Below are 27,693 nucleotides of genomic sequence, written 5' to 3' on the forward strand. Positions count from 1 at the left end.
AGGTGGTAGAAGAGAAAGACTGTTAAATGCCCTCATGCCCATCCCTGCACACAAACTATGAGAGCCATTAGGTTGATAATGGTATTGCATGAGGGGTGGGAAGCATGTGAGGTGCATTCTTCAGGTCATTATCCTCATTTTTGACTTTCACACTAAGTTACTGAAAGGGTAAATGATCTGGAAGCATGCTTGGTCAATGATCTAGTGAATAAATTGTGTATATTGTGTGTGTGTGTGTGTGTGTGTGTGTGTGTGTGTGTGTGTTTTAAGGCACTATGGAGATAAAAAAATATGAATCTGCCCGCCAATCACGCCAAATTCGACAATTAAAAAACCAGAAATTCAATTTCAAGGCGCGTACAGTTCTCACAAATTGGTTTAAAGCATGAATCCACTCCTTAAGAACCAAGACAATGGCCTTTGAAGAGTCCTTATGTCAGTTTCCTGAAAAATCTATGTAGATGCATTAATTTCCCATTCAGGAATGAAATACCCACTCCTTCCTGTCTTAAGCCCTGTAGTGGAGCTTACTGAAGAACAAGGAAAGCTTACGACCAAGGTAAGGTTTCAGATCTAGCTGAACATAGCTCTAAGTACATTAGGCATTTTAGACAAATTACAACAGACAAAATAGCGGAGATGCGAATAGGGCTTGCTTTTCATTTTTGTGAAATCTCTTATTTTCATTTTATCTCCCACTTGCCCTTCAGAGGGAGAGCAAAGGCTGCAGTAAGCTTGAAAACTGACTTAATAAGGTGCTGGAAGGTGGGGATAGAAGGGTGGCTCCTGGACTCGTTCCGGGTTTGGAGAGTGTAAAGAATTTCCAGTTACTTTTCTTCTTCCATAACATCGTGCCCGATGGCTGGGCAGAGGGCATACTGTCGCTGAGTGGGGACCTATCTTTTCTCCAAAAGCCACAGGCTAGGAAGCCTAAGAATCCACATCAGATGTCTTCTAGGAAAAGAAAAAGAAGAAGAAGAAGAAGAAGAAAAAAAAACTAAACAGAACGTTCAATACCCGCTCTCTACGAAAAAGAAAGCCAGTGACCCGGAGACATCCCCATGGAGGGATCCCAGAGCAAAAGTGGTAGGGCCGGCAGCAGAGAATTGCTATTCACAGTGGCCACCAAGCTAGCCATGAGAAGGGCGGGAGTCCAGACGCCAGAAACCAGAGCCATTCCACTCTGCAGGCCCTCCGCCTCCCTTGCAAGGCGCCGCCTCTTGCAGCCTGGGGCGGGGCTGGGGCGGAGCCATCCTGGCCGCGCCTGGGAGGAGCAGGCGCGGGCGCGGGCACAGGCAGAACGCTGCTTGAAGGTCCACTGTGCTTTTGCCGTTTGTTGCGGCTGCCAACGACTTCCTTTGGGCGAGCCTTCCCCGCTCAGCGAGTCCCGCTGGCTTCGGCTTCTCGGCGTGCGGAACAGAGTCCCGAGGGTCGAGTCCCCAGCGCCAGTGTACCAGCGCCTCTCTGGTCCGGAGTTCCCGCTTCGGGCTCTTTGGACCCTCTTGGCGTCCTCGACTGTAGGGCGGCAGCGGCTCCAGGGCATGGCTTCGGCGGGCAGCGGCATGGAAGAGGTGCGCGTGTCGGTGCTAACCCCGCTCAAGCTGGTCGGGCTCGTGTGCATCTTTCTGGCGCTGTGTCTGGACCTGGGAGCTGTACTGAGCCCAGCCTGGGTCACGGCGGACCACCAGTACTACCTGTCCCTATGGGAGTCCTGCCGGAAGCCCGCCAACCTGGACATCTGGCACTGCGAGTCCACGCTCGGCAGCGGTGAGGCCCCCTCGCCGCGCCCCTGCCGCCCAGGGCTCTTCTGTTGCCTCCACCTCTCTAGTCCACCCAACCCCTCTCTTCCCCTCCCCTTCCGTACTCCCCTTTCCCTTCTCTCCCCTCCCCTACACTAAGACCCTCGGGCTCCAGGAAGCCCCTGCATGTTCCCCTCATCCGAAGGAGTCCGGGTCGCCAAGACTCAGGAGACCTCCCACGCCCTCTCCTTTTTCTTTGCCGGTCTCTCCGGCTTTGGAGTAACACGTATGCTATTTTGGGCAATTGTTATCATCGAAGGCGAGAACCATGTGGCTGTGAAAAAAGATGCGACGCCTTCCACACCCCCGTTAAAAAAAGAAACAGGCAAAACGCCCCAAATTCAAGATGTGTGGGTTCTCCACTCTGTTCCCCTCCTTTCCCAATCCTCTGTATAAGAGCAATCTGCCTAAGTTTTCCTCTCGGCCCACATTTCTCTCTGTTCTGTTTCACTTTATCTGGATTTTTCCGAATGAATTTTCACTTTTTTACACCCCCCCCCCTTTTAAATTTTGGGGGAATGATACCGAGAGTCTGGAGAGACTGATGAATTTTTGTTTCCTTTTTTGGTGATACCGTTGTTGCTTTTGAGTTTCCCTTCTTTCACTCCCACATTAAGAAACCCCTCTCTTTCTGTCCCTTTCTCCATGAGCTAGTTAGTTCCAGTTGCCTGAAAAGTTGTGCTTTATTCAGCAAGCGGTGAAAATTGCACGAAGATGGGAAGAGAGGTAGAGTAGTCTGTAGACCTTGAGGCTACTAACTCGAAAGGAACTTTATGGCTTCATTCCCTCCATGACCCTCCAATTTTGTTGTGCCCCCCCCCCCAGCATCCCAATTACTCTTAGTAGGAATTTGCTAACTTCCAGTTTCTTACTGCAAACTATGCCATCTCAAATTCTGATTCTTCAGCCGCTGGTGTGTGCATAAAAAAAGGAGGGTGTATAAAAGGAAGGCTCTGCTGATGCTTTTCTATGCTGGTGTGCGCGCGCACGCATGTGCGTGTGCACGCGCGCTCACACACACAAACACACACGCTGACCTGAGAAACTCATTAAATTTATTTTTGACAGTTTCATATCTTCTCTGAGGTTATTTATAAAGCTTTACTGGAAACGTTTCAAGTTCCAATGAAGTTGAAATAGCACAAAAGCCACAAAACCCCCCAACTTTCTTTGTCTTTCGTTTTTTGTTATAAGAGAGATTAGTTCACTTGGTTAAATTCCTTCCAGAAATTTAATTTTGTGTTTACAAAGGCTTTTTCTTTGCAGTTACCTCAGAATTCTTATTGAAGGGTTTCTTTGTTGATTGATTCATAGTAAAGGGGCCTGGCTGGCAGCAGGAGGTCAACACTTAGGTCTTTTAATTCTTTCGGGATTAGTTGTTTACAACTAAAGATGAAATAAATCAGTAAAATGCCTTTCTTTGGTAACCAGGGGATGCAAATAAACTTTGGAAAAAATATCTTTTGTTTTCCACCTTCAATAGAAATGGAAATTTATGTAGGAATGCCAGCTTCAGCAGGTCTCCTTAGCAACGTGAATCTTTTGCCCCCTTCTCTCTGTCTCCTGAAATAATAGCCTTCTGATTGCACAAAGACTTTTCAGATAGGTTGGAGAAACCAGCTTCAGCTCCCATTTGCTCTCCAGGCTGTTATGCTTTTCTCTTGGCCTGGAATGTGGAGAATGGAGTGAAAGCAGCTCCAGTTTGTTTGCTAATCTTTCCTTAATTGCCTCCATACCCATTGATTTCAGCTACAAAGAAATCTGTAGCTGGACAAGAAAGATAAAAGAAAAGAAAAGAAAGAAAGAAAGAAAGAAAGAAAGAAAGAAAGAAAGAAAGAAAGAAAGAAAGAAAGAAAGGAAGGAAGGAAGGAAGGAAGGAAGGAAAAGAAAAGAAAGGTGAAGGAAGAAAGGATAGAAAAGAAAGAAAGAAAAGACTTAAGCTGGACAAAGAAATAAGGAGGCATAAGCCTAATGCAAATATGGTCTCCATAGCACTGTGAAAAGGGAAAAAAGGCAGGGACATTTTCTGATCCCCCTGCCCCGCCTGCCCCCTCCTTTATTCTGTCTTCATGCCTTTCAATTTGGGTTTCTGAAATCTGCTTTAGCTTCATTTTGCTTTTACAAAACAGTCTTGTAAATAACAAGATAGGTTACAAGCAGAGATGGTTTTGTTAGAAGTTATGTGGAACAAGTTCTTGACTGTGTTGTAGTAGAAAAGTTGTGAAGGGAAGAGGCTGAAATACAGAAAATTGCTGTTCCATCTTAGAAATTGTGCTCTTAAAGATGTTACATGGTCTTTAAACTTCTGTCTACCAGGGCTTTGAGACAAAGAGGGACGCTAGGATTGGCCCAGGAATGTTGTTCTTGCCTGTTCCAAAGCCAGGCTGCTTATTCAGTCTGTTTGCTGTGCCTAGTAGCAGAGAGATAGAAGGAAAATGTCTGTCAGAATATTTTAAGGGATCCACTTTATTCTGTCTGAAAATACTTTGGGGAAAACAACCAAGGATAGTTTTACTGAAAGTCCTTCCCCAGGATCTTCAGGGCTTAATTCAAAGTCTTTGTCTTAATTAGAATTAAAACTGCCTTGAAGAGGCAGTTTTATTTCAAGAAGGAAAATTTCAGGAATGTTTTTCTTCTGAGGACAGCATTTCCTACTTAGGTCCAGTTTCTATTGAAACTTTCCCCTAAGTCGTTATTCTAAAATTGCATTCAATTTTGTTACCAAATATGCTTTGTTTGTTGTTTCTAACCAGTTTTATGCTTTTAAGCTAGAGCAGAGCCATGCCTCTTGTGTCCTGGTATATTGAAGGTTGTGTCAGCAGTTCTTGTATGAACCAGTAATCTGGTTGTCACTCAGCCAGAATGCTTTCCTCTGGAGCCTCAATTCGAGATGTGGGGGATAGTACTGGCATTCATCTTTACTTGTAATTTTTTCTAGGAAGACAAAGGAGAAAACTGCGAATTAGTTGTCATTAGTAGTAGGGTTAGGGAACTTTGGAATATGCAGTAATCCCAAGACTTCAGTCTATAGAATTCTTTTCCCAAGTAATTTCTGGATAGTCTTTTAATAAATTTTCATGTTATTCAAAGTGTTCATAATGTTTTAACCACTGCTTCCTGTTTAGTTTGGTAATCCCCCCCCCAAGAATATAGTAGAGTTTCACAATTATAGCAATTGCAAGAGACTAAAGACACAGGTTCCCTAAACTCCACATTACAAAGCTTTCTAATTTTAGGATGAATTTATGCTTCTTTTTAAAGCAATTAATTTATACCTATTTCCTTTGAAGCAGATGGCTTTTTACTGTCTGAATTTTGACTCAGCAAAAAGAGAGGGCATATAGGTGGCCTAATAAACATTTTAAATAACAGTAATTTGGAACTGTAACAAGGGTATGTTCATCAATTTTTTTAATCAACAAAACACTTGATTAAATAGTACCCTTTTCAAGGAACGTTATTAACATCATTCGTGCACTGCCCTAAGAATAGCTGCATTTGTAACATGAGTCATTGGTAGTTTTGAAATGGCAGGGAATTCTATGCTAAAACGGGTGAATATTATTTTCAGTTGACAGAAGGTTCTTTTAAGAGTGTGTACATATAGCCTGTGATTTTTACTCTACTGTAAAAATTTCTTTTAAAGGGAATTTATAAGAAAAGCTATCTTTGGTGTAGTTTAAGATAAATGGAACTGCCTGAACACCTGCAGTTCTCAGAAAATCTAACAGTGACATGGATTCTGAGTTCAGATCCATGTCATCTGTGCATATTTTGAGACTACATCTTAATTTGGAAATAGAATTTTATCAGGACCTGGATGTCACAATGGGATGTGGTCCAGAAAGGTTTAGGTGTCCCCAGAGAAAGCTTAACATGTTTACAGATAGCTAACTGTGTAGTCACTAGAAGTGTACTCTCTTCCAGCTTCTTCTAAAAGAACACCACCAGGACAAATGCACTAATAGATGGAATGGTGCCAGTACTAGTTAGCACCCAACTTTTTTAAACTAATAAACCAAAGAAAACCCAGGATGCATTAAACCAAGATCTGAATGATGACTTCTTCCTTTTAATGTCTTCTTGAATTTCAAATTCTCCAAAGGATATTTTAATTTGTGGTCAGATAAAATTCTTCTTTTCCTCATATTCATAGAGATATTAAAATCCCCAGGGATTTCCTTAGTGAAGTCTTTTAGCAGCAAAGGGTTTTGAAAAGAGTGTTAAAACTAGCGTTTTCAAAAAAGGCCGGCATTGTAAAGCAGAAAAAACACAACATAACTAACAAAACAAAAACTTTTCTGAAGCAAAATAACTTACCTCTTGACAATAAATACACTTTAGGATTTTGTTTGTTCCTGTTAATTCATAAGACAGTTTCGAGAGACCTAAGATACAACCAGTATTTTATGATCTATTATTGAAAATTGTTGTGGATATTTCAAAGTAAGTCTCCCAAATAAGCTTTTGTATGAACTATGCTAAGTTATACCATAATCTTGTGGTAGGACAAAATGCTATTACAAAGACTACATGAAACTTCAGCTTCCTGCTGACCTGAACTTGTCCATTCACCAATTATGCAAGTACATAAAATATACTTAACCTTGTGAGATGTGTATAATGAAGATTAAATAATGAAACATTGTTTTCTTTCATATTTTATCTTTAGAAAAGCAAACTCAAGGTGAAATTTTTCAGTGGAAGGAGTTTTTCTTTTTAAGTAGTGAAAGATCTTGCATTGGATAATGAAGTAATTGGTTTCATATTAGATTTAAATATTGTTACGAGTTACTTAGCACTCAATAAAGCCAACTGTAGGTTGGAGAACTTTTATCTTAGTAACTAATATTTTTTTTTTTTTGGACTGTTAAAGGCTGGATACCTACCTAGCTTGTTCCCAGTGTCACAATAATGAGTATGCAATGTTATTGACAGTACTATGTGCTTTGATAAGTTTACCAGGCTCTCAGTTTGTGATAGCGATGAACATTTGCTCAATTTATTAATTACAGGAAACTAACAACACCAAAAATTTATGCTATGGAACACTGAAGGCCAGGAATGCAGATAGTACATAATGAGCCTAACGTTACTCCTCCAGATAACTGTGGTCATAGCTGACTATGACTTTCATGGTCAGGGACTGGAATATTGGGACTGTATGATCCTTTTCTAAATGCATTTACTCAAAGGTCTGGCACTTCGATGGGAATGATCAGAGGGCTTTTCTTGGCCGAAACACTGTCCAGAGTATTTGTAGGTAGTCTTTTAGCGCAGTGTATGAAGATAATTAGAATAGTTACAACTGAGTTAAGAATTTGAGGAGAGCTATCTTCTCTGTGAACTAGCTAGGAAGTCTTACAGCTCTCATATTACATTCTATTGGTTACGCAGAGTGACATGGCCAGCTCAGATTTAAGAGCAGAGTTGGATTCCACCTTTCAGTGAAGCATCCAGTCTGACACAGTCTAGCTGCACATCTATAAAATCTTTATTGCCTCTGAAGAACAAAGAGAACCACACAATGTAGCTTTTGTACTTGATTTTTCTAATCCATATGTAAATAATTCCTAGCTAGGATAAATACTGCCCTTAGCAAATACATGGCTTTAATGATTGGTCACTTATAAAAAATTATAATTTATTCTTTGTGGGATGAAATGAGCATAAGAAAATATTTACAAATATGAGTGGGTAGATAGATAGGCACATAGAGAGTGCACATAACCAAGGTTGAAATTCATTAGGAATGGTTTAAACATTTCATGTCAAAGGCACTGACAGATAAATCTATCACTCTTTTCAAATTATTAGATCTCTTGAAATTAGAAAAGAAGACTCTTTTGCTCTTAAATTTATGTGGGAATGGGGAAATTAGTAAATCCCCAATTTTCTATTCTATTTGAATATTTGCCACACAAAACCTTATTTATAAAATACATGCATATACAAGAATGAGGATATTTGCAATTTCTCAAAGAACCAGGAAAACATTTTAGATTTTCTATCTCTCTTTTTTTGTATTAACTGTTTTAAAGTTTAAGGTAATAATTTAAGGATTTGTTTGAGTATAATGTCACAAACTTTGTTTAAAGTGTTTCTTTTGTTAGAAAAAAATGATGTAGGAAAAATAGAAGATGAAATTTCCCAAACTCCATATTATTTGTATGAAAACAGGCACTGAACCTAAAATTAAAATTTTAACAAGAGATTTTTTTTAATGTTATATTTAAGACTTCTAAACCAATATCCACCAAAGCATTGCCGTAGTCTATTATGAATGAAACAGAGTCTATTCCTAACATTACCATGTAGCGGAGAGATAGAAGTGACTTCCATTTTGATAACCTTCTCACAAAGCCACAGCTACTTTACTTCATTGACAGTGATTCACTAACAAGAAGTAGATTTGATCTTGATCTAAATTTATATGGTAAGTCTGTGTGCTCGGTCCTGTGCTAGATAGGGAGAATAAAGGAAGGGAAGAAATAAGTAATATGATTTAAGACAAAGGAATAAGTTTACAGCATGCTGAAAATGAAGCAGTACTTCTCTTTCCCTAGAGGAGTGAAAGAAGGAAAGAGCTGTCTGAGGGATTAGCACACCTGTGTTATTCCCTCATATTTACTAGGACGTTATTTAATGTGGGTGGCTATTTGAAGATCTTCCTTCTACTCTTTCAGTTTTATTAGATAGAAGGCCACCCATTTCAACTCCCGCTTGTGGGTTTTCAGCTTTCTACTTTTCTCAATAAACCCAGGTATTTTAATTACAATTTTGGCTATTTAATTTTTAATTTTTTTAAAGAACAGATTAGAAACAGCCTTCAGTTAATCAAACCCAACATATCTTTGTACAAATACCCATTATTAGTTATTATTGAGAAGTAACAATACTTGATAACTACTGACATTATCAAATGCAAGTGAAAGTTTCCTCATATAGCACAAGAAGACATAGCAGTCATTTGGTATGATGTTGGCTTTCTGTATAAGTGCTAAAACAAGCTTTAATACCAAGGATCTTTGCTAAGCACTGTATATAACAGTTTTATTTGAGAAGAAACACCATATGTTACAGTACTTAGATTTTAAATTACATTGCCACTGAGTTTTCTAATACACAACTATGTGAAAGAGCCAAGCGATTCCTTTGTTTAAAAAGGGGGAGTCATTTTTCCAAAACTAGCAATAAACGGAATGGGTTTGAACAAAATTGTTGTGATTGAATACTAGTAATTCACATGCAACGGAGAATTTTTCCTTTAAATATATCACCTTGGTAATATTAATTCCTAATGATGGAAAGGAATTTACAATAATGAGTTAGTTTTCCAAATTATCAACATGATTAAATAAAATTAGTCAGAACTAGTTGCTGTTTGATAAGATTGAGTGAATGTGCTCATATTATTTAGGTAGATCATGGAGACTCTGGGGAAAATTTATGGGGAGTGAGGTAAAAATCACCTTTTTAGGTGATATGAGTTACTTTCACATAAGTTATGGGTTTCATTTTAAGTAATAAAATTTATTCTTAGGGGGATTAAAGATGAAAATACAAGTGGCTGCCAGACAAATTTTATTGTGATCATACAAGTTTGTAAAAAATCTATATTTTAATTTCTAATGAGAATTATAGAAAAGGAAGAATAATCCATTAGTACATTAATACATTACTATAATATAAAATATATCATAAATTTAGAGAAATACTACTCACCCAAATAATGAAACTTGACTTTTAAAATTGCCTTTTATGGTACCTAATTTTGTGAACGAAGTAACAATTTTGGGTTCAAAGATTTGTGCCTAATAGAACAAGTCTCAGCGTAGGTTTGGGGACAAGTTGAGAAGGAAAGCTTTAGACAGGGCTGTTTTTAATGCGCTGACTTTGACTCAAAATAGACAATGTATCCTCATTAAGATTTTCCTTTCCTGGAAATCATTAATGAATTTTGACTATGAATTTCCCTAGGTGAAAACAGTTCTCCAGCTAGGCAATTGTAACATAGGCTATAGAATTTTCATAATGTACTGGCAACTTTAGGCCAGTCTCACATATTACATTGTTAAAAATATGTCAGCACAATTCTATAGAATAGTAACATATTTATAGAGAATGGAGACTGATGCTGGTGAGTAAAAATACCTTGAAAGAGGACTCAAATTTAGTTCCTGACCTGTATGTTAGTATTGAAGTTAGTGCTATAATACAGGGCTTCCTTATTTTTTTCCTGTTACTGTGGAAGGAAATACTTTGTGCATGTACATTTTTGTTTGTTTACTTTTACTTTTGTTTCTGTTAGGAAAAGTACATAGTCATCTTAGGCTGTGACTTCTCTAAGTTCAGCTCCTTTGTCACTTTTGTTCAGGTGCCAAAGGCCATTGATGTTCAACAGGACTGGTTTTTATGTTCACTGTTCTACTACAGTATCACATCATCATTTACAGAATGTTTAAAAAAAAAACAACAAAATAATCTCAGATTTTAGTACTGCATCTGACTCAGTGCCACGAGGCAATTAAACCAAAGAGTGAAGACTAATATAGAGATTAACTGATAGTGAAAGCATAAAACACATGACATTTTTGTGTAAAAAAGTAAAATGCCTGAAAATTACAAATGTTATATTTTAATTTGCCTTACATACATTGAATGTGGAGTAGCACAGTTTTATGGCATATAAACTTTAACTAAAACACAACTAAGGTGGCAATAAATATTTTAATCACTTTTTAGTGTATTACTCAGAAATTGCTCAGGTTTTTTTTTATTCATTTGTGATAAATCCAATTTTTAGACTGATTGAAAAATAAATGTTATAAACACAAGCCTGGTAATTTAATGAGCTAAGTGTATATAAATCTTAATTACTTTTTGAAAAAAAATCTCCATTTCATAGTGTTGTTTAGTAAGAGGAAAGGAAAATGTTAACTATTTGTCCATGACTTAAAGATCACCTATTAGCCACGCTGCCCTAAGTCTTAAATCATGGATTCTATGTAGAGACACTGAGCAGAAGCCCCGTTCTTAGCTACAAAGGCCTAAACATACCCCTGAAAAGCATACTGAACCTTCTTGATTATATTTCTTATTCATAAGCACTGTTTTACTTTGTAAATTGAGTATTAACTGGGCAGTAATGTAAAGTTTAGGTCCTAGACAACCAACCTGAATGAATCCTTCCACGTGGATATACTGAAACTAAATTCAAACTTGGCATTCGCTACTAAGAATATAGTCTTGGTATTCAATTTCAAACCCCAGCTTGTGGCCAGGACAGTGAGAGTTATGGATTTTTTCTAGTCTCTCTTGGAAAATAAAACAGTTTTCCTGTTTGAGGCATAACTCTGATTGCCTATCAAGGGGAAGAAGGGTGGCAATATCGCAGAAAAACTGTGTTCACTCTCCTTGTTGACTTTGAGTATAGAGAGATATTTTTCATTAGCCGTAAAGCCAGCACTAAAAATAAATATAGGACATTTAATAGAAAACCCATACCTGCTTCTGTTCATCTGCTTTAATGTATTTCCTGCCTTGTAAGATATTCCTTTCTTAATTTCTAGTTCCTTTTAATAACTTATTTTCCCATTTCTACTACTGCATTTTTTATGTTGTATATGAAAGAGAATATCAGTGTTTGAGAAAATGCAACTTTCTGTGAAATTAGGATTTGCTTTGTTTTTCTTTGCAAATTTAGATGGGTATCACTTGGAATTCCACATTTATCACATTATTATGTGATTTCAGTTGTTTTATTAGCCTTTGCCTAGAAAAAATTTGCTTAATATTTGAAAATGGGATAGAACATTGTCTAGGACAGGGAGAACACCAGTCTATCCCCTACTTTTATAGCTTTAATGTTTTTAATTTTGTGTGTATGTGTGCACACACATTTTTGTAGTCAGTATGCTTGTAGAGTCAGTTGTCCTTTTCCACCAAATGTGTTCCAGGCATTGAACTCAGTTCCTCAGGCCTGGTAGTATGTACCTTTACTTGCTGAGCTATATGATTACCCCACAAAATCATTTTTGTTAATTATTATTATCAGCATTTGTTCATTTACTTACTGTCTGTGGCTCTGTCCATACTATGTCATAGTTAAACTGGTACAAATATGACAATATGAATTCACTTTTTTTTCAGAAAATTTGCTGTTTTTTTCTCAGTCTGTCTTTATAAAATTCAAGTAAATGTATGACTTGGTAATTTGAGGATATTAAATGTAGGCAATATTGGCTAAGATTATTAAATGTCTTGTTTTAGTTTGAAAGTAAAAATAGTGAAAACTGCTGTTTTGTGCTTATTTGGTTGCATGGAATAGCTTATCATGAAAATCAATCTATTCTAACTTTGTATTGATATTTTTTAAGGAGGTGACTAATTAGTTGTACCTTTATTCAAAGAAAACTAAGACTTCTTTTAAAATAATAATTGTTTTATAAAAGTAGTATTCCAACTAAAATTATTTAAGTGAAGCTGCTTAAATGCTAGATGTTTCACTGATTTGTAAATGCACAGATGAACTTCACTCTTGTTTTTTTCCTATTAATTGCTTTGGTGCAGTTATACTGATATTTTTTTAATTAAGAAATTTCAAGTTAATGTTTCCAGTGTCAAATAATATACTATTCATAAACTTTTTCAAAGTACTCTAGAGGTTTTTAAGTACAAGCATTATTTTGTCTTTTTAATACAAAGCTACATGCTGTTAGGGAATAAAAATGCCATAATATGGCTATCCTTTTAACTTCTAGTTGAAAGCCAGATAACACTTTCTGTTTGAAGTTATATGGCTTTATTAAAAATGGATGCATTAAAAATGCTCTCTACTTTCTTGTGTTGTTTCTTTCATGTTTATATTTTAAGATGCTGTGGATCTGTTTTGTGTATTTGTTTTCTGATTGCTGTGCAGTTTCTAGTTGAAAGCCCGTGAAACATCCAGAAATTATTTGGAGGCAAGGATGTAGAAAAGGGTGTTCAAGTATAAATACAAAAGGAACATCTTAAGGTTTCTCTACTAGCCCTTTATCTTCAGCAGAAGAAGCTTTTTAGACAGATAATTTTGGAGGAAATCATCAAACTACCATAGATTATGGACTTTGAGTAAAGTGCATTGCAGTTTAACAATAGATTAAAATTTCTTTGCATTTCCTGTGCATACAGTAAACTGAGGAGCAGAATAATTCTGGAAATTTCCTTCAAATTACCACCACTGTAGTATGCTAATCCTGTAGTATCCCATATATGATGCTTCCTGACCTATGTGTAGTCTATAATAAATTCTTTTTCCTTTATTCTTAACTGGAAAATGAAACATCTTTCTCTCGTACCATTGCTACATCCTGACAAGAAATGATAAATTATCATCAATGAGGTTTAGGTTTTACTGAATCCAGGGCGTGCCATGTGGTCATTATAGCTTTACTTGTTCTTGATTGAAGAAAGGGTTGAACAATCACATTCCTTACTTTAGAAACCATTTTGGTGATGATTACTAAAGCAGACATGAAATGAAATAAAGAATCCACCATAAAAACTTCCTGATATAAATTAACTAAAAGATAGTTTTAGTAGTGAGGGAAGGCAAACAAATATTTGGAGTTTTAATGAGGCTAAGGAAGTCTTCCTAAGATGCAAAGGAAATTAAAAATTGTGTTGTATTATTACACATAATAATGGAATGATCTTCACAGGCTTAAAAGGAAGACACAAAATAGTTCATATCATGAACAGACCAAACTAAATTGGTTATGGTGCTTGATCCCAAGTAGTAGGATAGTTATTGACTGGAAAAAGCATAAGGAGGTAGTTACTTGCTGATGAAAATATCTAAAATCTATATCTGAGTGATGGTTATATACTTAGCCTTATTTTTCTGTAGTTAATATTTGTGAACTTTATAGTTCAATAAAAATTTAAATTTTAATATTGAAAATAAATAGGTCATAGAGAGGGATGCTCCATTTAACATTAATAGAGTGCCTGTAAGAAGTGTGGCAAACCTCTGCCCTAAAAACTCTGCTGAGCTTAGCAGAGAAACCATTTCTGAAAAAGAACATTAATATTAATTTTTGTTTCAAAACATTTTAAACCCCAAAGATGCTTAGAATGCAGTAAAATCACTTCCATTGAGCCGCATCAAAGTGAAGGGTACTGAACAGAGTTCTTTTGATTCTCTGCAGCTTTATTTCAATGCTTTTGTTTTTACTTTCCAGATTGGCAGATTGCTACTCTGGCTTTACTCCTCGGCGGTGCCGCCATCATTCTCATTGCATTCCTGGTGGGTTTGATTTCGATCTGTGTGGGATCTCGAAGGCGCTTCTACAGACCTGTTGCTGTCATGCTTTTTGCAGCAGGTAAACAGATTCATTACATTCAAACCAGCATTAAAGATTCATGAACCTTTTTACCATTTTCCCTTCTCATGCATCAGTATGTGTTTGCTACTTACAAAAAATTGAGAGGCATTTGTTATATTTTAAGGTAAATTGGCTGAAGGATTATCGTATTACCAGTTTTCAGCATGTTATGCATTTTACAGAACAGTGGCAACTTCTAAACGTCTTGCTAAAGCGTGAATAAATAAAATGTCTTAAGCTGGATACATAGCTCAGTAGTAGAATGCTTGCTTAGCATGACTGTAAGCTCTAGGACCTAGAGTTTAGGTTCAATTCACAGCACTGCAAAAATAAAAACCCCAAATCCAAAAAACTTCTCCACAGGGCTGCCGGGCTATTGCCTTAGAAATTGTAGCAGTCTGCTTTTTTTTTGTCTTTTGTTTTTATTTTTTATTTTTTTTATTTTAAGCATCCATTCCCCCTACCTTGACCTCTAGCCTCCTTTGTGATCTTAGGACAGTGGCAATATATTAAAATAGTCTCATATGAAACAAGGAAAGGGAATTTTCAAAAAGCGTATTCTTAAAAGCATACGCGTTTTTGAAAAATATGGAAAAATCATGTCAGTTAATGTGAACCATCAAAGAAGTTAATTATATGAGGGCAGGGGATGTCTATTAATTTGACAGCTATTATTCCGTGAAGTGCATTTTAAATCAAAATATCAAACATGGTAAACAAAAGACCAACAGCTGTGTTTAAAAAAATGTGTTGTGGGTGGGCTTTGTGGACTGTTACAAGCCTAGTTCATTATATGATGTGAGTTTTGATTTTCAGTTATGAGAATATCATTGAATATATTATTCATTTTGACTCTTAACCGAAATATTCTTGTGGTATCTTCAATTTTCCCTGTCAGTAATATCTGATTTGAAGTCTTAAAAAATAAGCCCCTGTGACTGTCAATAATGAAGATACTGACAGAACCATCTATGCTGTTAGATGGAGTTTTAAAAGCTGTTTAAAATTGGCATAGATCAAATTTCTCAGGATTTACGGGGTAGTGTGAGCTAAAACTACAAAAACCAAAGTGTTTTACTGCCCCCTGCTGCTTGTGTTCATTTTATAATAAGACTGATCAGAATGTAGGCATAAAGTCCAAGCCAGGCAGTGGTGGTACAAGCCTTTAATCCCAAACTCAGGTAAGCAGATACCTGAGTTTGAGGCCAGTTTGGTCTATAGAGCGAGGTCCAGTACAACCAGAGCTACACAGAGAAACCTTCTCTCAAACAGACCAGAGAAATAGAGAGAGAGAGAGAGAGAGAGAGAGAGAGAGAGAGAGAGAGAGAGAGAGAGGAGAGAAGAAAAGAAAATTCAAAGCTGAACAGAAATCTAGAAATATGTTTAATTTACTTAAATGATCTACCAAAGATCAAGTAATGACTTGCATACCTGGGACTAGAAAACAATGAATCTTAAACAAGTAGTTCATTGATTCATGACTTCCTTGTGCATCCATTTAGCTATTTCTGGAATTTCTGTTATGGACTAAACATTGTGTTAAAGATGGCTATAAAACTAGTCAAAATATCTTCACAAAACATTTTAGCAGACTACAAAGGATTACTAAAGAATATATTTGGAAATGTTTATAATACCACAGTATTATTATGTTATTGCTGCCATGTGTAATGATAGCCTAAATTTGGAATGCTACAGTACCAATAAAAAACAACCTTGATATACATATTTTCTAACTTATTTCTTGGTTCATTGGTTCATCATTTATTATTTTCTCTGTTTTAGAATGAAAAAAAGTAGACGCTTTAACCAAAGTGTGAGTTTGTTTGTCTTTGAAGCTAAGATTTAAGAACATAACAATGAATAATTATTTGAATTCTTTTTGACAAGCTGTACCCCCATGATATGAGAAGTTTTAAAACTGGAATTCTTACAAGCCACTTTGAGAATAGTAGACATTTCTTAATATAGGATGGGATAGAGATATTCCATTTAGCCTTTGATTCACTGCATGATGGCAAGTGAAAACTGTAAAGAAGTCCCTTGCTGGCACCATCTAGATGTTTGTTGAAAACAACTCAGAGTTTCCTTTTTCTGCTTAAAAACATATTTTTCCTAGTATAAATACATTGGTGAAATAAGTACTGGTTATAAAAAATATATTGGTAATAGGTTTGGCCAGAATAAAGTTTTTAATTTGGCTTTAACTATCACATAGTAATGAATGATCAAAAAATGAAAGGAAACCCTATAGCAAGATACATATAGTTTTACTCCATACACTGAGGCCTAGAATGAACATTATACTCATTGCTATAACTTAAAATGTACATGTCCTCAGATTTAATTATGCTCTTTTCCTTTTGGCATTGATTATGGAAACTTGTTTTGAAATAACTATTAGTTTAATGTTGACTTTTCATACAAACAAGACTAAATATGTTGTTTATTTGTAAAATACCACAGAAATGAATTATATCATTACATTCAATTGATTTTTGGAAAGAGTGTTCATTGCCCATAGTAATCAATTATTAATCTGGATTTAATATTGAAAAACTTAGAAAATCTATATAATTTAAACCAAATGTATTGAAGCAGATGGCTTCCCTAAGTTGTAGTTTATTTCATTGACTTTATAAATGCAAATCTTTATCTGATAGCATTCCCTTTATGTTTGTATTGGCATTTGTGAAATAGTAATGATTTCTCTTAACAAAATGGATTACTATCTAAATATCAACAAGACTTTTTTTTAAAAAAGTAATGTGAGTGTCTGTTTATATAGAGAATGAGTTCTCTCAAAATAAACTTTCTTTTTTCTTTTGCTGAGATGGGCAGTACTTGCATTCAAAACACATATACCACTTAAACTTATATTTAAAAAAACATTCTATTCTATTCCTGGAACTCATAGATACTCAAGAAATAGTCTTTAAATGACTGCCAAAAAAATACCCAATTTTCCAACTACTGTATTGGAGAGGCAGGGTTTCAATTGAGAGCATCATTCTGACTTAAAAGACTAAGATTTCCAACTCATCTTACAGGTTAGCTATTACAACCAAAATAGGAGAGTAGAATAAGTCCTGATTTTGAATTTATTTATCACCTGTATTACAGGTGGTTCTATCCTATGAATGCAGTTTCAGGAATAATACTTAAGGGAATTCAGAAGTTTTAAATGTCATAAAGACCACAAACTACTTGTACTACATGACATACATGAATTTTTTTTTATTTGACTAACACCTGTTTAAAGCTGGAAGCCAGATACTATGTTTCATGTCTGTAATCCCAGAACTTTGGAGGCAAAGGTATGTGGATCAGAAGTTCAAGATCATTCTCTCCTAAGGAGAGAATCAAGACAGATTTGGCCTCCATAGAGTCCTAGACCAACTAATGCATGCTACTAATGCATGATGTCATTATCCTATGCTGCAAATTTTGTCTCTGCCTTTCAGAAATTTTTGTGAAGTAAGGAGGCATTTTTTTACTATATTATTGTAATAAATGGAGAACAACCTTTATTTGCCATTGTAGGTTTATAGTCTTTCACAAATTTCTATGTATTCAATTTTCTCTGTGGTTTCAGAAATAATAACACAATTTAGAAGAATAAATCATTTTAGGATAATTTTTCTTCTTGCTACAACACAAAAGAAGTCTAAGCAAGCTTGCTCAAGAGAGCTTGCAAATGGACTCTTAATGGAGTTGTATACCAACTTGCCCTCTAACAGGAAATTATGTTATTACATTATACCCTGGAGATTTAGAATTTGATGAATTAAACACATTGAAATGAACCTTTAAAGCATCCTAGGTTAACACCTTATTCTAGGAACTGGCTGATTGTTTTTTTTTTAATTAATTCAAGTTGGTTATTATTTCTCTATCAAACTTCATTAGTAGCTGACTGTCACTTCAAAGGCAATCCAAAACTTTTAACTGTGGTCTTCCAGGTTGAGACTTAACCAGGAACTGATGCATGATGGCTTTGTATTGGATTTTGTTTGTTTATTTGATTTGGTTTTTACCCTCTTTGCTTTCTGAACCAAGACCACAGCATTGGCATCTTCCTTATTCTATAGGCTCCTTTCTCATCAGAAATTTAACACTGTCTGTTCCTTGGACATTTTTCTTCCTGTTATGTTGACCTGTACCTCCATTCAGGGTTCACATCTATGCTCCTATCACCTTCCCAGAAGAATCTGATTCCTTTATGAATCTAAAAATGAGCTACCATCTCTTTTTTGGATCTTCTTGGATCTTAGTAATACTTGCTATTATATTCAAGGTATATTGATTGGTTTATTGATGACTTGGTGGTTTTTTGTGGCATAACATTGCTGTCTAGCCCAGTCTGGACTCTAGTAAATGATTCTCCTGCCTCAGTCTTCCCAGTACTGGCTGCAATCATAGTCATGCCATATTTTTAGTTGGTATGCATTTACTGATGGACTGCCTATACATGGGAACAACAGCTTTGTTTCTGTTGTTATAAATAATGCCTTAAGCTGTATAACTCTGATACATTTAAGTATTTATTGAATGGATTAATGTATAAGATAAATTGATTAATTTTTTTAAATTTATTTTTCTATTTTAATCATATCCTGTATATTTCGGTCATGATTTCATGATGAGAGTATAGAAATCTAAGAGGATAAGCCTTTAAAAGGGGAAGAAAACGTTGCTCAGTAACTAATATTTGCTCTTGTCCATGGGTGGCAGTCAGTCATTAGTTTTATGACATTTACAACAAGAGATTTCCTTTTCTATCACTAATGCAAAGAGTCAACCATTTTTTTAATGACCATTGTACCGTGGTTAAAAATACATTAAGTAAGGTTATATAATTCTGCTATTGGCAAAGGTTTAACTATGATCTAAAACTTTAAACCAGAAAGAAAGTGTAGTTTCTGTCTTCAGTGTCAAGAGAATCTTCTTTTCATCTACTCTCAGTAGTAAGGTGGAAGAACAGCAAGCAGATGCAAGCCCAGATTAACAAGGCTACAACATTTGCAATTCTATGTGAATTCAAATAGTCTTTTCTTTCCTGGTCATGATTAAAGAAATTTAGCATTTTGAGGAACCATGTTACTCTTCATCAGTTTTATGACAAAACTAGATGATTGCCATGTAGACTTGCAAGGAGAGTTGATCATATTAGTAATGTGACCCTTTATGGATGCTGATAATAAGTGAGTATAGATTTCAAAGTCTGAAATCCTTTTATTCTTTTTAACTTTAAGAAAATATCAAAACTAGCCAGGCAGTGGTGGCACATGTCTTTAATCCCAACACTCTGGTGGCAGAGGCAGGCAAATCTCTGTGAGTTTGAGGCCAGCCTGGTCTACAAGAGCTGGTTCCAGGAGAGGCTCCAAAGCTTCTGCAAAACTCTGTCTTGAAAACCAAAATACAAAAATAAATCAAAACTATATGCATATGTATATATATATATATATATATATATATATATATATATATACCAAAGTTTGTTGTGTTTAACTGTTTATATTTTTGTTACTAAAATTCTGGAATTTAGAGTATTTAATAGGACCTAAAGAGTAATCAATTTTTAAAAAAAAAATTTGTTTCATATGTCGGGGCTATCTTTATATTTTTCAAATGTCCAGAAAAAAAAATACATTGAGCATTAGGATATTGTGTTTTTTTTTGTAACTATAGCTCTGCCATTATGATGTGGCCAGTGTATAACTTAATGAGCATGACTATTTGAGTTATTTTTAAACCCCTTTTATGTATATCTCTACCTAAATTTTTAAGGAAAAATCACCTATCTTGAGTGTTAAAGCAGCCATGGTAGGCGAATATGGCAAATTTAGCTCCATACATTCTAAATAAATTAATTCAAATTAAATAGAAATTGTGTAGTAGTTGATCCAAAAGCAAGTTATAAATTTTAAATGGGTGACTTCATCTCCTGTGTAATCCAGGGTAGTGACTTTCATATAATTATACCCGTAGGATATATGCCACTTTAATTTTAGGTAGTTAAAATAAACCTTCCCCTTCCTTCCCTTCCTGTTTAATTGTTTTGTTTTATTTTAATAAACATGACTCATCACAATTCCCCTTCATTCCTGAGTTAGAACCAAGAGCTATCTAAAAACTAATATCTAAGCTTTGTTTCTGTTATAGTAGTCTTCTTGGCCTCGCTTTTTCTGGATCATTATTCCTCTTTCCTTCACTGACTTAATATATGAAAATATGTGTGAGAGCTAGTATAAAGGGTATAATTAGTTACAGCTTCCTGACAAAGATGACTTTTCAGTCTCTTTTAAAGACGAGAAGTATAGATTGGGTGAGAGAGAAAGGTTAAAAATAGTTTCTAATTTGATAAATAGAAGCAAAAACATAACAATGATTCTTCCTGGAACACTGGGATGAATCAGATGGTTATGAACAAAGGTACAGTTAAAATTTCTGTTGCCACAAATAATCACTAAAAAATGTTAAATTCTTCAGTTCCTTAACTAAAAAAAAAAATAGTGAGGGTTTAAGTCTGCATTGATACCACTGTTGTTAGCTCTTTATGGATTTTGTATGAAGCAATTTAGTATAAATAGTGAAGCTTATTGTCCTTAGTGATAATTGTACATGGGTTTGCAAAGCAAGTATCAGTACTTTATATATTCATGAATTAGTATGTTTTACTAATTTCATTATTTGCTAATAACAATTCACCAGTTATTAACAGGACAATTATTACAGTATTGTCAGAGTAGCTAAGCAAGAAAATTAAGTAAGTAAAGAAAGAAATATAAAATAATAAAAGAAAATGTTATTGATATTTTAAAATATGACATTTACAATTATTAATGCTTTAATTTTTGGTCTTTATACTTTTTTAAAAAAATTAGCTCATGAATTTATATTTATATGCCTATGCTGCTTTATTTGCTTTAAATAACTTCATAATTTTGTTTGATTTTTCTTTTTTCAGTTGTTCTGCAGGTCTGCAGCCTGGTTCTCTACCCAATCAAGTTTATTGAAACTGTGAGCTTGAAAATTTACCACGAGTTCAACTGGGGTTATGGCCTGGCCTGGGGTGCAACTATATTTTCATTTGGTGGTGCCATCCTTTATTGCCTGAACCCTAAAAACTATGAAGACTACTACTAAAACCAAGACTCAGCACACGCACACACACACACACACGCATACACACACACACACACACACACACACACACATCACAAAGAGAGAAACTGACCAACAAAAACGATTTATGTCATCATCTTCTTAACACTGTTTTCTAAAACACTCATGGAGCATTAAGCAGTTTGCACAATTGATTTAATATCCTTTCCCTTTTGGCTGTCAACATCATAACCAGCTTTTATATCCGTTTTAGAGAACTGCACAAACTAAGAGAGCTGATTAGATGTAGGCACATGCTGCAAACTACCAATATGCTCATGCCATTTTTCTTGACAAGTGAAGGGTTTGTATGACAGCAACCATTGTGAGAAGCTAGTTGGAATGAAAATTGCCATAGTCTCTTATTGCCTGCAGGGGAGCATCTGGCATAAGCAACATTTAAAAGTTGCTTTGTTCTGACAAATAGTCTACTGTTGGAGCCCCTATCACCTGTTTATAACAAACAGTGACTACATTGGTTACTGGTTACTTGCTTGAGTGAGATTTTAAAAGCAAAACTGTGTTTTGAGCATCATATGAAAGTCATAGCTATAACTAGATAAATCTATGTTTAAGCATGTTCTTCTTAATGGCAAGTTATTAGTTACACAATAAGGAAGCCAAGGTTTGGAGACATGCATTTTTAATTATGCATACAGGAAATTGTGCCTCAGCCTCCTCTAAAATGAGGCAAAATGAGAGTATCTGCTTTCCCCTGGGGCAATCAGAAAGAAATGTACATGAGTTGCTTTTGTACCCTTTAAAGTATTCACCAAAATTTGCAGCAAACAATTGTGCATATGTAACAAGCTTATTTTTCTAGACCGTGTGCCATTAGTATAAATGTTAATAAGCTGTTCATTAATCCTCCACATACATACCTATCATGCATATAATCAATACATGCTCTAGTGAAGTCATTTGAACACTAACTTTGTGTGCATTAAGAAGCTTAGATCAACATTCAAAAGTTCATATACCTTAAAGCTTTGCTCTATGTTCTCTACTGAATCACTGGAAAGTGTTAATATAATTGCCTAAGAAGAAAAGTTGAAATGTTGTTAATCTGAAATTTAATGATTCTTTCATAAGCACTGCAGTTCAAAAGAAAGTAGGAATTATGATGATCACTTTGTGTAAAATTCATTAAAATACAAGGCTGCTATTTTTTCAAGTATTTTAAATGTCTTCATTTTAAAGAAAGCAATAGTGATAGAGTTATATAAGTGTCTAAGTGTCTCAGTAGGCGAGTGAATTTATTTGGTTGTCACCTGGTCCTCTGAAGTTAACTGATGAGCTAACTGATTTGTGCACACAAGTATGGTGAATTTATGTTAGAGAAATCATTCACTGACTGTTCTAGAGGAAGCAAATATCAACAATAGGGAAAAGTTTGGGATTAATCTCCTACTGCAAACTTTGTTCATTTTGTTTATTATACAAATCTGGATAGCTTAAGTATAAACCTATTTTTATATCAAATGTACAATTCTGATATTAAAGTTATAAATGATTATTTTTGTTAATGAAGACACTAAAACAAGTATGCTCTCATGTGACCCTCTTGAAGAAAGAAATATTGGGGAAAAAACTTTAAAATGTACCTATTTGCTAAAATATAATCCAATCAGAGCAGGACCATGTCAATAGTATTTAATAATTTGTTTTACCTCACAGAACAGACTACAGCTTTCAGCTTAAGAATGGTTGCCAAAAACAATAGCCTTTCCCTGCCCCCAAAGAATTTTACTGAAATGCCAAAACCAATTGTGAATTTTCTTTGGAATCACAAAAAAATATGAATACATTACTCATTCTTATTTTAGTAGTGATAAACAAAAGTTATTAAATTTATCTTACAGGTAAAACTTTATGAAAGTATAAATTTTATCAAGAATTGTAGGGAATTGAATAGAAAATCTCCAGAAGAGTATTAGTATTGTAGAATATTTTGAGATAGCTTTCTTAAAATCATAAAATCTGGTGTGGACTCTCTTATAAAGTTCTTTGCATATTGTCAGAACAGAATGAGGAATGTGATATTTGGATAGGGATTTCAGTTACTGCTCACAGTCTCTTGTGAGATGATCTCCTTATTCTTGAATTTTGGAAGATCAATACTGTGGTCCTGGCATCAGTGAGGCTTGTTGGAGGCTAGAGTTGGCAGTTGGACCAGTATCATATCTAGAGTGTCATTCTCTGTCCACATGACAATCCAAAAGGTGACAGACTATGTTACAGGTTGAAGCACACATATCTGTAGTCTATTGAGAAGTAGGTTCCTTCTGTAATTTTAATGAACCCTATATAATATTTTTACCACCACTAATATTTGGAACTTTTACATTGCTAACAAAACTTAGCGGAAAATTGTTGTTCCTCATCCAAAGCAGTATTATGTCTATCAGAATAAATACAAGTGTCTATTTAAGCTATACTACCATCATGTCTTTGTAGCTTTAGCTTTGTTTGGCATTTTCTTAAGCAGAATTGTTAATTATGAACCCATGGTTTATCTTAGAGATATAATATACACAGAGAGATATCATAAAAGTACTCAGCAGGGCTAGTTATTCAGATTTCTTGCACAAGTATTTAGCTTTTTGTAAGGTCAACATGTAAATTTTAAAGACAAATATAGAGAGACTTATGTGTTTGAAATATAAATGTTATATATGGATTAGCATGTACTTGTATATTATTAAACATGCAGTGAACTGACTGGTAAGTGATTGTCTAATTGTGTGGCTAGCAATGTAATTTATTCAGACTGTATTTTTGTACAGAGCAGCGCACACTAACCTATGCCTCTGTGTCCTCCTTAATGCCTAAAACTGTGCCTAGAAATTTCATCTGTCTTAAAGGAAATAAAATGTATTCCATACTGTTTTATGCTATTAGTTTCTCTCTTACTATTCTGTATTTATTATTTTTAAATATCTGACATGATTACTACATAAATATGAATTTATGGTATTCTGGTTCTTTTTTTTCTTAACAATCATTTGGTAAAACTTTTATTTCATTCCAGTGATTCTTGTGTGTGCAGTCGCATGATCAGTTCTTCATTTCCTGATTTTTGTGGTTGACCTGAAATTATCTATGTGAAAGAAATAAAAATAAAAGTGATTTCACTGATAATGCTTTCATTTTATGTCTTTTCTTCTGTGTAAACCCTTTAGACAAAATTTCTAAATTGTGTATCTTCAGTTCATTTTCTACTTTAAAATATATAGAAAACTTATATGACACATTTTTAGTTTTATTCTAAAATCATTGACATGAGTTTGTTGTACAAAGCAAATAATTTCACAGTGACAATTTTCTACAAGGACATCACATTGACTGTATCTTCACATTTAATTTTCCTATATTATGTCCCACCACCTCTTCCTAATGGGCTTTTTAAATTTTTTGATATGATGGTATGTGTGTGTGTATGTGTGTGTGTGTGTGTGTGTGTGTGTTTACTTTTGCTGTTCTTTGCATGTGTGTTTCCTTTTTTACTGTGCTATGGATAGATCCTGGGACCCCTACACATGCTAGGCAAGCATGCTATCACCAAGTTACACTCTCAGCTTCAAAAATATTTTGAAATTTTTTACATAAATTCTCCTCTATTCTTTCCCAAGTGAGTCAGATGGAGAATCAGTGATAACATCCAGAAATATTGTCTTCTTGTTTTAATTTTTTTCTATTAAAATGTACAGACAGTTTGTGATGATCTGTGTAGGCTGCAGCGTTTGCAGGTTGTGTTAAAAGGTATTTTTGAATTCCTCTTTTAAAGAGGCACTCTATATTCAGTGTGGATTGGTAAATAAGCTTCTACATATCTTATGAAAAAGTTAAAGTAAAGATACGAATCTACCAGTAACATTTTGCGTGTATGAATAGTATGCTTAGAAAGCAATTTCAATTAGACATTAGGTAATTTCAATTGTATGCCTACCAGAAAATTTACCAGAAGATAAAAGTAGCATCATTCAGTTGAGCAAACTTTCTTCAAAATGCCAGTTGGAATATAAATATTTTCAAGACTCATGAATCATCAAATTAGAAGAACTTTAGTTTTTCTGCTAAAAGAGCTAATGTAATGTGAAATATCACAAACTAAAATACACATATTTAATAAGTTTTATCTTTTTCTCAGTTTTCTGTTTGAGTGGTTTTCCTTTTTGGTGATAATAGCATCACTCATTTACTGTATTACATTTTCATTATGAATGCTTACCAATTTCATAGAAAATTTTTATGAGAAAATCACCTTTATAAACATGTCTTGCCTAGTAATTATGCATGACCTAGTTTCTCTGAATTTGCAGACATGGTAACAGCTTCATAGGATGTGACAAGAAAAATCCTTTAACTTCAGAGGTTTTATTGTAAACATAAAACAGGAAAGAAATTTTTATTTTTTCATAGTGGTCATGTAGCATGAGCAGTTAGCTTAATTAAGTAAGTCAAGCCTGTACTATTTCAACAATGTTCTATTTCTATAGTTTCAGTCCTTTTGTTTAGAAAATAAGATGATAGCAAAATTCATTTCCTGAAAAGTCCCTTAATACATTATCAAATGTTCATATCAGGACTTACTGTTAATATGGTTTCAGAAATGCAATGTCATTTGATAAAAATTGAAACTAAATAAAAATTAGAATTTGGGACTTAGACATATTTTCACAGGGAACCTAATTTATTTGAATGATTTAAATCCTGTGTCAAGTTATGGGACATTTTTGTAGCAATCTAAACTCAAATGACAGACTTAATATCCAAACTCAGCATAATGAAATGATAGCAATTTTCTAATGTGAGCAAGTTGAGTATTGTTTAACTATGAGTAAATTTAACCCTGGGCAAAGATGGTGTCCAATCTAGAGTGTAAGTTGCACCCACATCCATCTAAAATAGAGTATGTACACACACTTGGAAAAATTCTATTTTCATCTTAACAAACTAGGTGACTCACATTTATATTCCAGAAGTAGGTCCAAGGGTTCCAAAGTTTAGTTAAGAGAACAGTAGCTGAACTGTTCAAGGGGAAAGGATAATATGTAGTGTTTCTAAGCCAAGATTAACAACACACAAAGAATAGTCTTCTTTGTGAAACTAAGGCTGTTTTGAGTGGTTCACCAGAGAAACTCAGTTTTGGCAGGGAATTATTTCCAAGTTGAATGACTTCATAGAATGGCTATAAAAGAAGCTTGGAACAAGTACTGGAAAACCATGTCATCAAACCACTGGAAATCTGGAATATTTCAATCTACATATGTCAAGCATTGAGGAAGAGTGTGCATTGTGTGTGTGTGTGTGTGTTTGAGTTTTAGATGAATGAGGATGCATCTATTAGTATTACCCTATTTATGAGACACAACTATAAATAGAAGCAAAAGTAAAAGATTTCATGTATAAGATGCTGTTTCATTCTATTTTTAGATTGCCTTGAATTTATTATAAGAAATATCAATTATTCATAGAATTAAAAAGATAGGTCAGAATTAAAATTAAAAATTTTTTAAAACCTGATCATTTATCTTAAGACTGTTGGGAATGGGAGCTTAATTGTTAGGATTAAATGAAGTAGAAGAATTATCTTGCTGGTTTTGATAACTTCATGGTAACTGCAAAGACAGCTAAGGCTAGTACATTTCCCATGCAGGCTTGCAAACTATTTTTCTAGAGTAAGCTCCTTTTTGCTTATACTCTGGGGTAATTTGCCAACTTGTAGCATAAAAGATAGGCTTTCCAGTTATCAATGCTTAGGTGATTATTCCTCTTACATATTATTTAGTTATTATGGTTGTATTGATTTGAGGTATATAGTATATAAAAAAGAAATCAAGTTGTTATAAAAGTTTTAGTACTGATGAGCTGGGACTCTGCCCTAGAAGTATCTGTTTCCTGCAGCGCTACTCTTCACTAGTACAACTCTTAAAGACTAGAGTTTGGATACCCCTGCTTTACTTCATTAATGCCAGAGTCAGAGTCTGGCTTAAGGCCTCAATCACCTGCCTACATGCAGACACAATGAAGTCTAGGAAGTAAATACCTCCTTGCTCCTTTCTTAATTGCTGGTTATGATGAAATGGGTAAAAGGAAATGAATATTTTTAAGATTTTTAAACATACTGCCAAATTCAAACTGACTTCCAGAAAAAAAAAATTAAACCAATTTTTACTCTGAGAAAGGTACCTCCCCCACCCATGTTATGGCCAATACTGGCTACATCTTCATACATTTGAGTGCAAAATAAAAATGCTACTTTAATTTTTTTGTTTTTATTTTTTAAAAAGTAACATGTTTCATTACGGCATTTTTCACATTAATTATTCTTCTGATGCTGTTCCCCAGCTCCCTGG

At 34.7% G+C, this 27,693-nt stretch overlaps 1 protein-coding gene across 1 annotated transcript; it reads left to right on the forward strand.

Annotated features, from left to right (window-relative positions):
* Positions 1 to 1,308: 1,308 nt before the first annotated feature.
* Tmem47 (transmembrane protein 47) lies at positions 1,309 to 24,475 on the forward strand. The gene is made up of 3 exons (XM_038316402.1): positions 1,309 to 1,767; positions 14,024 to 14,164; positions 21,138 to 24,475. Exons 1-3 carry the CDS (start codon positions 1,542 to 1,544, stop codon positions 21,314 to 21,316), a joined length of 546 nt encoding a protein of 181 aa, XP_038172330.1. The 5' UTR covers positions 1,309 to 1,541; the 3' UTR covers positions 21,317 to 24,475.
* Positions 24,476 to 27,693: the final 3,218 nt, after the last annotated feature.

Source organism: Arvicola amphibius, chromosome X (genome assembly GCF_903992535.2).
Source record: "Arvicola amphibius chromosome X, mArvAmp1.2, whole genome shotgun sequence".
Lineage (NCBI taxonomy): Eukaryota > Metazoa > Chordata > Mammalia > Rodentia > Cricetidae > Arvicola > Arvicola amphibius.